This window comes from Papio anubis, chromosome 4, assembly GCF_008728515.1.
Source record: "Papio anubis isolate 15944 chromosome 4, Panubis1.0, whole genome shotgun sequence".
NCBI lineage: Eukaryota > Metazoa > Chordata > Mammalia > Primates > Cercopithecidae > Papio > Papio anubis.
Genome location: NC_044979.1, coordinates 17,776,119 through 17,792,128, shown reverse-complemented (window position 1 = coordinate 17,792,128; position 16,010 = coordinate 17,776,119). Strand labels below are relative to the sequence as shown.

General features: G+C 38.2%; 1 protein-coding gene across 8 annotated transcripts in view; it reads right to left on the bottom strand.

The window, feature by feature from the left end:
• BRAF (B-Raf proto-oncogene, serine/threonine kinase) overlaps window positions 1–16,010 on the bottom strand; it is a 203,937-nt gene that overhangs the window by 112,575 nt on the left and 75,352 nt on the right. For all 8 annotated transcript variants that reach the window (XR_004183104.1, XM_021936348.2, XM_021936350.2 and 5 more), the window contains one exon: window positions 12,259–12,360. Coding sequence is in view for 7 of the 8 variants with exons in the window: in XM_021936348.2 (XP_021792040.1) it covers window positions 12,259–12,360 (102 nt within the window). In the remaining variant the exon portion in view is untranslated. The remainder of the gene's footprint in view (window positions 1–12,258; window positions 12,361–16,010) is intronic.

The following is a 16,010-nucleotide window of genomic DNA, read 5'->3' as shown; positions in this document are numbered from 1 at the left end:
GCTGCAGATACCAGATACCACTTCTTCAGGAGACAATTTTCCAAAAACCCTACTCCTTCTCATCAAAACTCTACTTATTTTTCAAAAAGTCTAATTCTAAGCTCTCTTTGCTAAAATCCAGAAGAGGTATCCTTTCTCTTTATTTCCTTTAGAATATGTTATCATACTCTTCTTTATACGGCAAATTTTTCTCAACTTCAAAATAATTTTGTGAGGATTAAATGAGATAATACAAGTAAAACAAATTATTGTAGAGACTACCACATAGCAAAAAATCCAATAAATATTTGTATTAGTAATAAATGATAACCTGGGAGGCAGAGGTTGCAGTGAGTCAAGATCACGCCACTGCACTCCAGCCTGGCAATAAGAGCAAGACTCCATCTCAAAAAAAAAAAAAAAAAAAAAAGAATCTAAGAAGACTTAATATCGTAAAATGACAACACTTCCCAAGTTGATCTACAGATTCAATGTAATCCTTATTAAAATTTCAATTTTTTTTTTTTGTAGAAACTGACAAGCTGATCTTAAAATTCATATGGAGATACAACGGACTTGAAATTATCAAAATAATCTTATAAAAGAAGAAAGAAGTTGGAGGACTTATACTTCCTGATTCCAAAACTTACTATAAAACTGTAGTAATCAAGACAGTGTAATAATATTGGAATAAGGACACACATATAGAACAGGATAGAACAAGGTGCAACTAGTAAATCCATAAAGGCAAAAAGTAGATCAGTGGTTGTCAGGGGCTGGAGGGAATGACTTCCAATGCATAAACGGTTTCTTTTTGGGAGTGATAAAAATATTTTAGAATCAGATAGTGGTGACAGTTGCCCATTGTGTAAATACACTAAGAATCACTGAATTACACACTTTTAAAAAGTGAATCATACAATATGTGAATTATTTCTCAGTAGAACAAGAAATAAAATCTTACATTTACAGTCAATTGATTTTTTTTTTTACAATGTCGGCAAGACAATTCAATGAAGAAAGAATGGTCTTTTCAACAACTGGCGCTGATACAACTGAATATCCACACGCAGAAGAATGAAGTTGGGCTACTACCTCACAACATACACAAAAACTAACTCGAAATAGGCCAGGCATGTTGGCTCATGCCTGTAATCCCAGCACTTTGGGAATCCAAGGCAGGAGGATCACTTTTCGAGGCCAGGAGTTCAAGACCTGACTGGGCAACATAGACTCCATCTTCACAAAAATTAAAAATAAAACAAAATGGGTCATATACCTATTACATGATTGTGCACCCCATTTTTCTAAGAAATAGTTAAATTATTTTTTTCTTTCCTCCTCCCCCCCACTTCCTACTTAGCTCTTTAGAAATGCAATTATACACTAGGGGTGGTAGCTTACACCAGTAATCCCAGCACTTTGGGAAGCCAAGGCAGGCAGATCACTTGAGCCCAGGAGTTTGAGGCTAGCCTGGGCAACATGGTAAAACTCCATCACTACAAAAAATACAAAAACTTGTCTGGGCATGGTGGCATGCACATAAAGTCCCAGCCACCCAGGAGGCTGAGGTGGGAAGATCGCCTGAGCCCAGGAGGTAGAGGCTGCAATGAGCCAAGATCATGCCACTACACTCCAATCTGAGTGACAGAATGAGGCTCTGTTTCAAAAAAAAGAAAAAAGAAAAAAGAAAAAAAAAGAAAAACAAAAACATAAAGGAATAAAAGAAATGCAATTATGACCTTTTATCTCCTTTTCACCAGACACTCCCCACAGGGCAAGCTGATCTGATCTAACTATGTGCTTAGACAATCCAGAGTGGAACTCTCACTCTGTTACCTCTTGAGGCAACCTCTACCTCTTGAGGTTGCCTCAAGAGGTAACAGTTGATCTACAACCAAAAGTATGCCTGCTGGAGTTTTCAGCCACCTCTGTGAGGTATTTTTGCCCATGAAGCCACCAACGTGACTGCCTGAGAGAGAAGGCACCGAAGGGTATATGTGGATCTTCCACCTGCTCATTTCTGCTCCCGTGTAGGCACCTTCTTTAAAAGCGCCCACTTTCTGCTCCAACAGGGAAGCAGTACCCTTAAGGCAGGAAGCCTGTACTTCTTTCCTTAAGCTAACTTTGGAATAAAAAAGTCACTTTATACTAGACTTTGCTCTTATTAATTGGACTCTGCAGGCTGCAAGCAACTAAACCTGTTTTGGCTATATAACCAATACTATAAAACTCTTAAGAAAAAACACAGGAGTGAATTATCCTGACCTTTGATTAGGCAATGATCTCTCATATATGATACACCAAAAGCACAGCAACCACAGAAAATAGATAAATTGGAATTCCATCCACATTTAAACTTTTGTACTTCAAAAGACAAAAATGAAAGAGTGGGAAAAAATACCACAGAATAGGAGAAAGTATTTGCAAGTCATGGATCTACTATCTAGAATATATAAAGAACTCCTAGTCAGGTGCAGTGGCTCACACCTGTAATCCCAGCACTTTGGGAGGCTGAGGTGGGCGGATTGCTTGAGTCCAGGTGTTTGAGACCAGCCTGGGCAACATGGCAAAACCCCATCTCTACAAAACACACAAAAATTATCTGGGCGCGGTGACGCATGCCTGTAGTCCAGTTGCCCGGGAGGCTGAGGTGGGAGGATGGCTTGAGCCTGGGAGGCAGAGGTTGCATTCCAGCCTGGGTGACTCTGCCATCTTGGTTCACTGTAACCTCTGCCTCCCAGGTTCAAGTGATCCTCCTACCTCAGCCTCCCGGGCAGCTGGGGCTACAGGCATCCACCACTATGCCCAGATAATTTTCGTATTTTTTGTAGAGACGGGGTTTTGCCATGTTGCCCAGGCTCGTCTCAAACTCCTGGACTCAAGCGATCCGCCCGCCTCGGCCTCCCAAAGTGCTGGGATTACAGGTGTGAGCCACCATGCCTGGCCTAAAGAACTCTTACAACTCAGTAATAAAAGGACAAACCCAGTTTTTTTTAAGTGGGCAAAGGATTTGAATAGACATTTCTCCAAAGAAGATATACAAATGGCGAACAAGAACATGAAAAGATGCTCTATATTATTAGTCATTAGGAAACTGCAAATCAAAACCAAATGAAATACCAATTCACACCTACTAAGATGGCTTTAATTAAAAAACAAATGTATAATAACAAGTGTTGATGAGGATGGAGAGAAACTGTAACCCTCATACATTGCTGTTAGGAATATAAAATAGTGCAGCAACTTTGAAAAACCGTCTGGCAGTTCCTCAAAGTGTAAAACAGAGTTACCACAAGACTCAGCAATTCCACTCCTAGGCATACAGCCAGGAAAACTGAAAATGTATCTACATAAAAACTTGCACTTGAAAGTTCATGGTGGCATTATTCATAATAGCCAAAACATATAAGTAGTCCAAATGTTCATCAGTTGACGAACGGATAAACAAAATGTGGTATATGTGTATGAAATATTCCGCCATAACAAGAAATGAAGTACTGAGACATAATACTACACAAATAAACTTTGGAAACATTACGTTAAGTAAAAGCAGCCAGTCACAAAAGGCCACATAATGTAATTCTATTTATATGAAATATTTCAACCAGCAAATCCATAAAGGCAAAAAGTAGATCACTGGTTCTCAGGGTCTGCAGGGAATGACTACTAATGCATAAAGGGTTTCTTCTGCGGAGTGATAAAAATGTTTTGGAATAAGATATGGTGAATATAGTAAAAATCACTGAATCACACAGTTTTAAAAAGTTAATCATATAGTATGTGAATTATTCTCAATTAAAATAGAAGGGAAAAATCTAAGGATCTATTTAATTTCAATGTAACGAGAAAAAGCAGTGAAATAAAAATTTTATTTTTTATCATTTAGTTAATTAAATTTAGTCTAATTATTCTTACTCACAAGATACAATGAAATCTTACAAACTGCCCATAAATGGACTGTTCTGCATTCCACAGGAAGCATCCAGCTTCCAGTATTCATTTCACTGCAGGGTTTGATAAAATGTCTCTGTATTATTCTAGGTTCTATATAGACTAAAAATCAGAAAGGCTGTCAGAATGATACAGTGATTAAACGCATGGGCTGTAAATTCAGAATGTCTGGGATTCAAACCTTGGCTACCATTTACAAGTTGTGTAACCTTGGCCACATTATTAAACCCCTCTGTGCCTGAATTGTTTCATTTATAAAATGAAAATGACAATACCTAAGTGTAACTCAAAGGGTAGGTTGAAGATTAAATGAACTAATATATGATTAGTACCTGATATATAGTAAGTACTCAGTAAATGTCAGGAGCTGTTACTGTCTTCATCAGTCTACAGGGGACTCTAGGATTCAACCATAAATTCTGAAGTAGTTAGGACTCAGCTGTAGGGCGATTACAGAGACAATATCCCTTCACCTCTGGGCTCCAATAAATCAAGCAGAGAAAAAAGAATCTACTACTAGAGAAGCATCTAGCATTACATCTTACACAGAGAAGGCATTCCAATAATTTGTTGGATAAATGAATACAGAAACAGAGAGCAAATGAAGAAACTCTGGGGAACAACTTTTCAGGGTAAACTTATTTTTCTTCCTTTGGATGATGGTAGAATAAAGGGAACCAAAGATCGACTGAGAAGACAAATTTGAAATTCTTTATAGAGTACTGTATCTCATATTTCACTGTAGTTATCATAAAGGGAATCAATAGAATGTTGACTGTTATCTGCCAGCAGAACATCTAGAACTGAAAAGATGGCTTTTAAATAAATTAGTGAGTGGGAAAAAGAAAATCAAGAGGATTTCTGATGGTGGTGTAACCAATGTCTCTGTTTTGCTACAATGAAGAGAAGCAGCAAGAATAAGTAGTTGAAGATTTATCTTCCTATAGAAACATAAAAGGGGATTCTGTTGAAACATTATAGAATAAAATAATCATAGTACAACTTCTACTTGACAGCATACAAACTAATCTGAGGAAAAATTGTGAACACTGGAAATTTTTGACTTAGTAGACTCTTATTTCAGGAAGTGTAAGCATAGTCACTGGTCTAGGGGTGATAAGTGACCTCATTCTAGTCAATGAGATAAAAGGAGAAGCTATAGAGGATTTTTGAGAAAGATTTTCCTCCTAGCAAGAGCTTAGTATATAAGAGAAGTTCTCTGTTTTCTGCTTTGAGGAGTTGTATAAGGGAAAGATCTTAAAACTCTGCTGTGGTCTTGACAGAAAAGCCAAAGGGACTATACAGATTCCACCAAGTACCTGACAACTGAGCTGTAGAACTAGTCTTACAATAACTTACCTCTATGCTTCCTACTATGTGAAAGGAAATGAAAATCCCTATTTGTTCCAGAAACTTATTCTTGAAGGGTTCTGTTTCTTGCAGTTAAAAGCATTTATAATTTTTATGGAACCGGATTTATTCCTTCATTTTTCTTGTGTTTCCTCTAAAATTTCCCATCTCTCTGCTTTTACTCTGCTTTCTAGAACATTTATCTTCCAATACTTATTTTTCAACATTTATTTATATACACACAACACATACATATATACACATATACATACCTATATATCTGTATATACATATATTTTTAAAAATTTCTGGGCCGGGCACCACCGTGCTCACACCTGTAATCCCAGCACTGTGGGAGGCCAAGGCGGGCGGATCATGAGGTCAGGGGATCGAGACCATCCTGGCTAACATGGTGAAATCCCATCTCTACTAAAAATACAAAAACAAAATTAGCCGGGTGTGGTGGTGGGCGCCTGTAGTCCCAGCTACTAGGGAGGCTGAGGCAGGAGAATAGCGTGAACCCGGGAGGCTGAGCTTGAGTGAGCTGAGATCATGTCACTGCACTCCAGCCTGGGCGACAGAGCTAGACTCTGTCAAAAAAAAAAAAAAAAATTCTGGCTATTAATCGGAATTAGTTTAGCCTGTGTGCTCTAACACTAGCCAACAGGGGAACGACACAGCAACAGGGGCCACATGCGTCAGGGATAAGAACCCCTTCCCTTCCTTTGTCCAAGTGTGCGCTCACCATTGCTCCATCTGTAAGGGCGCACCCTTCTACAGAAGTAACTTGCCTGGCTGAGAATTAAAAATTTAAAAAATAAAAATAAAATAAATTTCTGGTTATTGTATTTTTAATTTCTAAGAGGTCTTTCTTGTTCTCTGTTACTTTTGCTTCTTTAGTACTGCTATGAAGCAAGACTGGACTAATGGATCTTATCTCTGATGTTATAGTTATTTTTAAGTTTTCTTCTGTTTTCTGCACTATTTCTGAGTTTCTGTTGACCATTTCTGCTGTTGTCTTTCCTGTTGAAAGCTTTCTTTAAATATCTGGTTGTTATTAACTGTCCATTCATATTTCAGAGTTAAGAAGTCTTAAGATGGGCCGGGCACGGTGGCTCAAGCTTGTAATCCCAGCACTTTGGGAGGCCGAGACGGGCGGATCACCAGGTCAGGAGATCGAGATCATCCTGGCTAACACCGTGAAACCCCGTCTCTACTAAAAAATACAAAAAACTAGCCAGGCGAGGTGGTGGGTGCCTGTAGTTCCAGCTACTCGGGAGGCTGAGGCAGGAGAATGGCGTAAACCCTGGAGGCGGAGCTTGCAGTGAGCTGAGATCCGGCCACTGCACTCCAGCCTGGGCGACAGAGCGAGACTCCGTCTCAAAAAAAAAAAAAAAAAAAAAAAGTCTTAAGATGTCAGTATCAACCAAAGCAATCTCCAGATTCAATGCAATCCCTATCAAAATCCTGATGACCTATTTGTAAAAACAGAAACATCCTTTCTAAAATTCACATGGAGGCCGAGCACAGTGGCTTGTACCTGTAATCCCACCACTTTGGGAAGCCAAGGCAGATGGATCACTTGAGGTCAGGAGTTCGAGACTGGCCTGGTCAACAAGGTGAAACCCCATCTCCACTAAAAATACAAAAGCTAGGCATGGTGGCAGGTGCCTGTAATCCCAGCTACTCAGTAGGCTGAGGCAGGAGAATTGCTTGAACCTGGGAGGTGGAGGTCACAGTGAGCCAATATCATGCCACTGCACTCAGCCTAAGTGACAAAGCGAGACTCCATCTCAAAAAAACAAAACAAAACAAAACAAAAACCACACACATGGAATCTCAAGGGATTCTGAATAGCCAAAACAATTTTGAAAAAGAACAAAGTTGGAGAACTCACATTTCCTGATTTCAAAACTTACTACAAAGGTAGTATAATCAAAACAGTAAGATGACAGCATAAAGACAGACATATAGACCAATGGAACAGAGAGCACAAAAATAAACTCTTGCATATACAGTCAAATGGTTTTCGACAAGGGTGCCAAGGCCATTCAGTCTTTTCAACAAATGATGCTGAGAAAAGTGGGTATCCATATGCAAAAGAATGAAGTTGGACCCTTACCTTACATCATATATAAAAATTAACTCAAAATGGATCAAAGACCCAAATGCAAGAGTATTTGGGAGAAGAATGTCATGACACTGGATTTGGTGATGATTTCTTGGATATGATATCAAAGGCACGAGCAACAAAAAGAAAAACAGATAATTTGGACTTAAAAACTATAAGCAGAGCAAAAAGTGAACCCACAAAATGGGAAAAAGTTTGCAAATTAAATATCCAATAAGAACTGATATTTAGAATATATAAAGAACTATGCTCAATAACAACAAAACAAACAATCCAATTAAAAAATGGACAGACAACTTAAATCAGACATTTCTCAAAAAAGATATACAAATGGCCAATAAGCACATAATAAAAGGCTCAACATTGTTAGTCATCAGGAAAATGCAAATCAGCACCATAATAAGGTATCACTTCACACACATTAGGCTATGTTTTTTTGTTTTGTTTTGTTTTGTTTGAGACGCAGTCTCATTCTGTCCCCCAGGTTGGAGTGTAGTGGCATGATCTTGGCTCACTGCAACCTCTTCTCCTGGGTTCAAGCGATCCTCCTGCCTCAGCCTCCTGAATTGCTGGGATTACAGGCATGCACCACTACGTACACCTGTAATTTTTGTATTTTTTAGTAGAGACAGGATTTCATCATGTTGGTCAGGCTGGTCTCAAACTCCTGACCTCGTGATCCACCCACCTCGGCCTCCCAAAGTGCTGGGATTACAGGTATGAGCCAACGTGCTTGGCCTAGGCTATGTTTTTTTAATCAACCGAAAACAGTAAGTGTTGGTAAGGATGTAAAATATTAGAACCCCATGCAATGCCAGTAGGAATATAAAATAGGATAGGTGCTACAGAAAAAGGTGTGGCAACTCCAGAAAAAATAATCATAAAATCAACATGTGATCCTGCAATTCTACTCCTGGGTATATATCCCAAAGAAGTAAAAGGAACTCAAACAGATACTCGTACACCCATGTTCACAGCATTATTGATAATAGCCAAAACGTGGAAGCAACCCAAGTGTCCAATGATGGATGAATGGATAATCAAAATGTGGTAAATACATACAATGGATTATTACCCAGCCTTAAAAAGGAAAAAAAATTTGCTATATGCATTATCCTTGTTGCAACATGGATAAACCTCAAAGACATTAAGCTAAATGAAATAAGCCAGTCACAAAAGGACAAATATATGATTCCATTAATATGAAGTTCCTAGAGTAGTCTAATTCATAGATCAGAGACAGAAAGTAGAATGGTAGTTGTTAGGAACTAGGGAAAGAAGGAAATAGAGATTTAGTGTTTAATGGCTAGAGAGTTTCAGTTTTGGATAAAATTTCTAGAGATGGATGGTGGTGAAGGTTACACAAAAACATGAATGGACTTAATGCCATAGAACCATATACTTAAAAATGGTTGAAATGGTAAATTTTGTTAGGCATATTTTACCCCAATGAAAAAATAAAAAGTGTTAAGGAATCTTAAATGGCAGATTAGAAACCTGCAGAATGGTGGGTCTCAGTGAGTAATCAGTAGATCTGGCTCTTCACTGATGGGCCTTCAAATATCAGTATATACAGGTCTTTTCTCTTGGGCTGGTGAGAGTCCATTCATAGTATATGAAATAGTGATGGCCAGGCACGGTGGCTCACGCCTGTAATCCTAGCACTTAGGGAGGCTGAGGCAGGTGTATGACTTCAGTTCGGGAGTTTGAGACAAGTCTGACCAACATGCCAAAACCTGTCTCCACTAAAAATACAAAAATTAGTCAGGAGTCATGGCGCACACTTGTAATCCCAGCTACTTGGAGGCTGAGGCAGGAGAATCGCTTGAACCCAGGACAGAAGGCTGCAGTGAGCTGAAATTGTGCTACTGCACTCCAGCCTGGGCAAAAGGATGAGACTCCATCTCAACAAAAAATAAAAAAATTAAAATGGTGATAAGTGCAATGTTCTAAAAATCATTTATATGTTCATTGTCTATATCTCCCTCCCCTCAATAAAACACAAGCTTAAAAAGGCGGAGATTGTTGGCCATTTTTTAAAAAATTGATATTCCCGGCCAGGTGCGGTGGCTCACGCCTGTAATCCCAGCACTGTGAGAGGCCGAGGCAGGCAGATCACCTGAGGTCAGGAGTTTGAGACCAGACTGGCCAACATGATGAAATCCCATCTCTATTAAAAACACAAAAATTAGCTGGGTATGGTGGTGCATGCCTGTAATCCCAGCTATTTGGGAGGCTGAGGTAGGAAAATTGCTTGAACCTGGGAGGTGGAGGTTGCAGTGAGCTGAGATCGTGCCACTGCACTCCAGCCTGGGAGACAGCGAGACTCCATCTCGGGGGGGAAAAAAAAGAAAGAAAATTGCTATTCCCCAAGGCCTAGAACAGTACAAGATGAATCAACTATTTATAGAATTCTTAATATTTGTATCAGGAATTATGTTATTTCATAATTATAAACTCAATCCTTAAATTACCCCAGGTGTGATATTATTCCCACTTTACTAATGAGGTAGGATATAAGAAGGCTGGATATCTTGAGTACAGAAACTAAGCCACAGTTGGGATTCAAACATGGAGTCTGTATGACTCCATGGCTCATCGTAATCATTATATTATACTGCCGACTTCAGTGTGTGTGTATGTACATGCATATATGCATACATTTGCATACGACATACACATAATACACACACACTATATAGCACAAGTCCCCAAGAATAAAAATCTGTTTTACCACAAGCTAATAATATAACCTGTGAGTTATGGTCTGATGTATGCTGTCCTAGTCAGATTTAATTTTAATAAGTAGTTCAATTTTGTGTGTCTAATTCTAAAACAACCAACTGAAAAGACTATATCTAATAAAAGGTCCATAAATTATGTTACAAAGAATGGCTATGGCTGAAGGGAATACAAATATTTAGCCCAAATAAGAAAAGCTGTCTGGGAGGTGAGGGTGGGGGAAGACGGGACAATGTCAAGATAAAGGTAGAATAAGATAGAGATCAAGAGCACAGATTTCTGACTTACATCTGCCTTCTTCCCCTAACTAGCAGTGTCACCTGAATCAAGTTACTCAACCTCTCTCTGTTTTTTCACTTGTAAAATGGGAATAACAAAAATATCTAGTACCTAGTATCTTGCTCAAAGTAACTATAAAAAATGAATTAAGTAATAAAATGCATTTAACACAGTACTGGGCACAGAATAAGAAGCTCTAAGGTTTGTTGTTGTTAGTGATCAGTCTTCAAATAGTAAAAAGCCTGAAGAGATATGTGAGGAGGGGGCGGTGACTCACTGATATAGTGGGACCTAGTTATTGATGCAAATGAATTACATCTCAGCATGGGTTCAAAGTCTCCAAGATACAGAAATGGCTGGAAGAAAATTTGCTGGTTATATTGTCTAATTCTGGTTAATAAAAAATTGCCATTCTCATTAGGAGTACTTGCTTCCTTATGACACCTTTGATCAGCCTCCTAATAATATATGTATAGAAGACAGCACAGGATATTAGGAAGTACACTAACTGGTAATAAGAAATAAGAATTCTAGTCCTAGCTTTGATATTAACTAGGAGTGTGATCTGGGATAAGCCATATGAAGAGGAGGAGAAAAAAACAGCATATTATCTGTTATTTCCAAACTTTCAAGTTTACTTTAGAAATATAAACTTACTTTCTCATAAAATACTTGACTTAACTTGCCCTTCAAAAAGTAATTAAATAACTAAGTTAGAAATTTAGTTTAGAAGTCTTTCAATCTGTGCTTAAAAACCTCTGGTATTTGGAGCCAAATGGCAACCTGATCATTTCTAATTTAGAGTTCTCCATCTCCTTGCATCACTAGTGATGATAGCTGAGCCAGCTTTTATAGACAAAGGGGGTGTAGGGTAGTGGTGAGCAGTATGGGCTCTAGAGCCTTACCACCTAGATTCTGTAACACCTTGTTGGCTGTGGAGTCTGACTACATAAGAAAACTAATGCTAAGAAAGCTCATCTGTGATTACAACAGCACCTACTAACTCATAGGATTAATGAATATAAATTTACAATTATGCTCAAGGCTTGACACAAACCTCAAGGCACTATTGAACAGTAAACCTAAACAATGTTGAGCTATTTAAAAATTATAAATTTTACCTATAAGGAAGCAGAAACCAATTTTGGGGAGACTCATTCTGGAAAAAATATTTCACAAAATTGCTCAATTTTCCAATATGGTAACTAGTTTGCTGAGCTCCAAAACTGTGTGCTTTCTCTTTTTAAAAAAAAAAAAAAAAAAAAAAAAATTGGCCAGGCACAGTGGTTCACACCTGTAATCCCAGCACTTTGGGAGGCCGAGGTGGGTGGATCACAAAGTCAGGAGTTCAACAGCAGCCTGGCCAATATGTGAAACCCCGTCTCTACTAAAAATACAAAAATTAGGTGGGCCTGGTAGTGCGCACCTGTAGTCCCAGCTGCTCAGGAAGCTGAGGCAGGACAATCGCCTGAAGCTGGGAGGTGGAGGTTGCAGTGAGCCGACACTGTGCCACTACACTCCAGCCTGGGCGACAGAGCGAGACTCTGTCTCAAAAAAAAAAAAATTAATTCAGAGTAATACCTTGAAATTTATATGACTTCCCCCTTAGTTCTGATGTTTTCTAAATTATAAAATACATGTTTATTATAACAAGTGACACAAAACAAGATTAAGAAGTATAATACAGGCAAAGCTAATTCTCTCTTCCCAAATCTATTCCTAATCCCACCCCCTAAAATAATCAAGATTATCAGTACAAATGTTTTTACAAGTTCATTTTTTTCTTTTCAAAATTACTACAGATATGATACTCAAAAGCTTACCTCCAGATATATTGATGGTGGATTATGCTCCCCACCAAATTTGTCCAATAGGGCCTCTATATGTTCCTGTGTCAACTTAATCATTTGTTTGATATTCCACACCTAAAAAATATTTTAAAAGAATTTAAATAAAAATCACTTAGGATATAAATTAGAAATATTTTAACGTAGACAACTACATCATAGTAACTGCCAGTGTTCCTCAAATTTTGAGCTTCGAGATCATTTAATATAGTGGTTTTTCTTTTATTATTAAACATCTTTAAATATTTTTCTACACTAGTAATACAACGTATTCTCAACTATAAAAGATTCAAATAATACATGAATATTCAGAATAAACCACGAAATCTCTCTTCATCTTCCTCACATTCTCAGGCCCGCTTTCAAAAAGGTTAAGTTCTGTTTACGGTTTGGTGAGCAACCTTCCATGTCTTCCCTTTACTCATGGAAAAAACATAAAGACATATGTATATGAAATGTACAAATATAATTAAATACATATATAAAATACTTTTAACACTTGCTTTTTTCACAGAATAATAATGCCTCAGAAGTCTCTCCACGTCAATATGCATATATTTTACTCCCTAATGGTTATATAGCATTCATTTCATAGCATTGCACTGCTTATTTCAACAGTCTCTAAACTTCAGTGGTATCCAGGGGTTAGGTGGGCATAGACAATTTTAAGAGAATTTGCAGATCCTCAAGTTTTATCTGTATGTTCCCTGATTGATCTGCTTAAGAACTGGTTCTCCTTCCCTACTTCTTTTAAAATAATTATTTTCCACTTTATAAAAAAAAAAGGCAAAGTTCTTTTCCACCTCAAATACTACTAAGATGCATCATTCTGAGATGTATAAATTCCAAAGTACCTAACAAATAGACAATTAAAACGGGGAAATTCCTTGAGAGAAAAGGGGGAAAAATTAAGAGCAGGACCATATTTTATCAATGAAACCAATCTGTGGCAAGGCTCCAAGCCTTACCCATCTATCCAGCCAGCCAGACTAGAATCCAGAAGTTTAGTGGTTATCAAAAGGCACATATTAGCATATTTGTTTTAAGATAAATAAGTCATCAGGTTTTTTTCTTTCTTGATAAAAAAGAAAAACAGTCCAATTTGTCTGGTTTGATAGTGAGAACTGGCTATCAGGTTATATGGCAGATTCTATTTCTAAGTTGAATGATCTAAATCTGCAGCTTAAAGGCTTGTCCAAAAAATGCATTTAACATAAATATAATGCACAGTAGAAATTATGACCTTTTAAACTATTCAAAGTAATACACAGTAGAAATTATGGCCTTTTGAACTATTCAAAGTTATAATGAAAAAATGCGAGATATCAATTTTTAAATGTACAGGGAAATAAATGAAAAAAAAAAAAGAGTTCCAAATCTCTTGGTTTATTTAATAATTTCCTTACTAACGGACATTTAGATTATTCGATTTCCTCAACATCAAACAATACTTCAAAAAATAGTTCTGAACTGCTTTTCACAGTAAAGGTGCAAGTTTTATTTTTTGGTATCTAGGTACAGGATTCCAGGATCGAAGGACATACCTATTTTAAAATTTAATATATATGCCAAATGGTCTTCCAAAAGAAGAAATGTATCAAGTCAAGTCCCTATCTGCAGGGTATAAGTCCACTCCTTTCCCCACAATCTCACCAACACCCAGCATAATCACACTTCTAAACTTTTGCCAATCTGAAAGGGAAAAGGCAATCATGTTTTAATTTGTATTTCTTACAAAGTTGAGCACTTTTTATACTTACTGGCCATTTGAGATTTTGGAAAATTTCCTATACTGTACTCCCTTTTATTCTATTGAGTTGTTTTTTCCATATTCATTTATAGATAGTCTTTATTCTGGATGTTAATCTTTACTCTTCTACAAATGTTAAGGTCTTTCAATTGTTTCTCATGACTCTTGTCATATAAAGTTTTGCTACTCAAAGTGTGGTCCATAGACCAGAAGCAGCAGCATCTTCTGAAAGATTGTGAGAACAGCAGAAGCTGGCCTGGCACAGTGGCTCACATCTGTAATCCCAACACTTTGTGAGGCCGGGGCAGGCGGATCTCTTGAGCCCAGGAGTTCACAACCAGCCTGGGCAACATAGCAAAACCCTAGCTGGGCATGGTGGTACCAGCCTGTAGTCCCAGCTACTCAGAAGGCTGATGTGGGAGGATTACCTGAGCCCAGGAGGTTGAGGCTGCAGGGAGCCGTGACTGCACCACTACACTCCAGCCTGGGCAACAGAGTGAGATTCAGTTTCTACCGCCGCCCCACAACCTGCCAAAAAACAAAAACAAAAACAAAAAAACCAGCAGAAGCTCAAGCTCCACCTCAGATCTACAGAACTTTAACAAAATGATTCATATGCATATTAAAGTCTGAGAAGCAAGGACAGAGGTTCCAAATTGTTTTTCCAGTCAGGTATTTCAATATTTTCTTTCATGATGCCTTTGCTAATTTCTCATATCTCCAAAAAGTGTTAGATGGCTTCTTTTATCAAGCTACACTTACTCCCTAGGTGATCTCATCCAATCTTGTATCTTTATATGCCAACTATGAACTGACGATGCCCAAAATTTAAAATCCAACTCTATCTTTTCCTCTCAACACCAGATTCCTAACCGCCTGCTGAATATATCTACTATTATACCTAATAAAAGCATTTCAAACTTAACATGTTCAAAGACTAACTTCTGATCTCCCCCATCACCCCCACAAAACTTGTTTTTCCTAGTCTCTTTACCTCAAAAATGATAAGCTCCATTCTTTGAGTAAACCCAAAACTTCAGCATCATCCTTGACTCTTTTCTCACATCTGACAATCCATCTCAATCCATCTCCAGATCAAAAGATATGTAGATATTAGTCACCTTCGCTACCACTACCATCCTGGTCTAAGCCACCTTCATTTCTCTCTTAGTTTATTACAACAGTTTCTGAAACGGCCTCTCCTGTTTTCATGCCTAGAATGGGACAGTAGCTGTTCTTCAAAAACTATAACTGCAGGCCGTGCATGGTGGCTCATGCCTGCAATCCCAGCACCTTGGGAGGCTGAGACAGGAGGATCACAACATAGTAGGACCCTGTCTCTACAAAACAAAACAAAACAAAAAAAATTAGCCAGACGTGGTGGTGTGTGCCTGTGGTCCCAGAGGCTGAGGTGGGAGGATCGCTTGAGCCTGCGAAGTTGAGGCTGCAATGAGCCGTGATCGCATCACCCCAACCTAGGCAACAGAGTGAACCCCATCTCAAAAACAGAACTATAACTGCAGATTACATGTCATTCTCTTGCTCAAAACCCTCCACTGGCTTCCTCAACAAAAATCACCAAAGCCTCTGCTATTTCTCTATCTTCATTTCTTACTGTTCTCCCGTCACTCATCCCTCTCCAATCACACTTGGCCTCACTGAACATGCCAAGTATACTCCCAATGCAGGACTTGTGAATTTACTATTCCTTCTGCCTGGAATGCTCTTCCCCTAAGATTTCTATAAGGTTTGCTATCTTATCAAGTTAATTCATCTCTTTATCCCAGTGTCACCTTATCAATGAAGCATTCTCTTACCTTCTCATTTAGAAAGCCTCTATCCCTCCCATTCCTTAGAGGCACAGAGTCAGTTATACCCTTTGTTAATTTTATTTGTTCCACAGCATATGCAACCACCTTACTATATATATTTTATGTGTTTATTTTGTTAGTGGTGTGTGTCTTCCCCACTCCCCAAA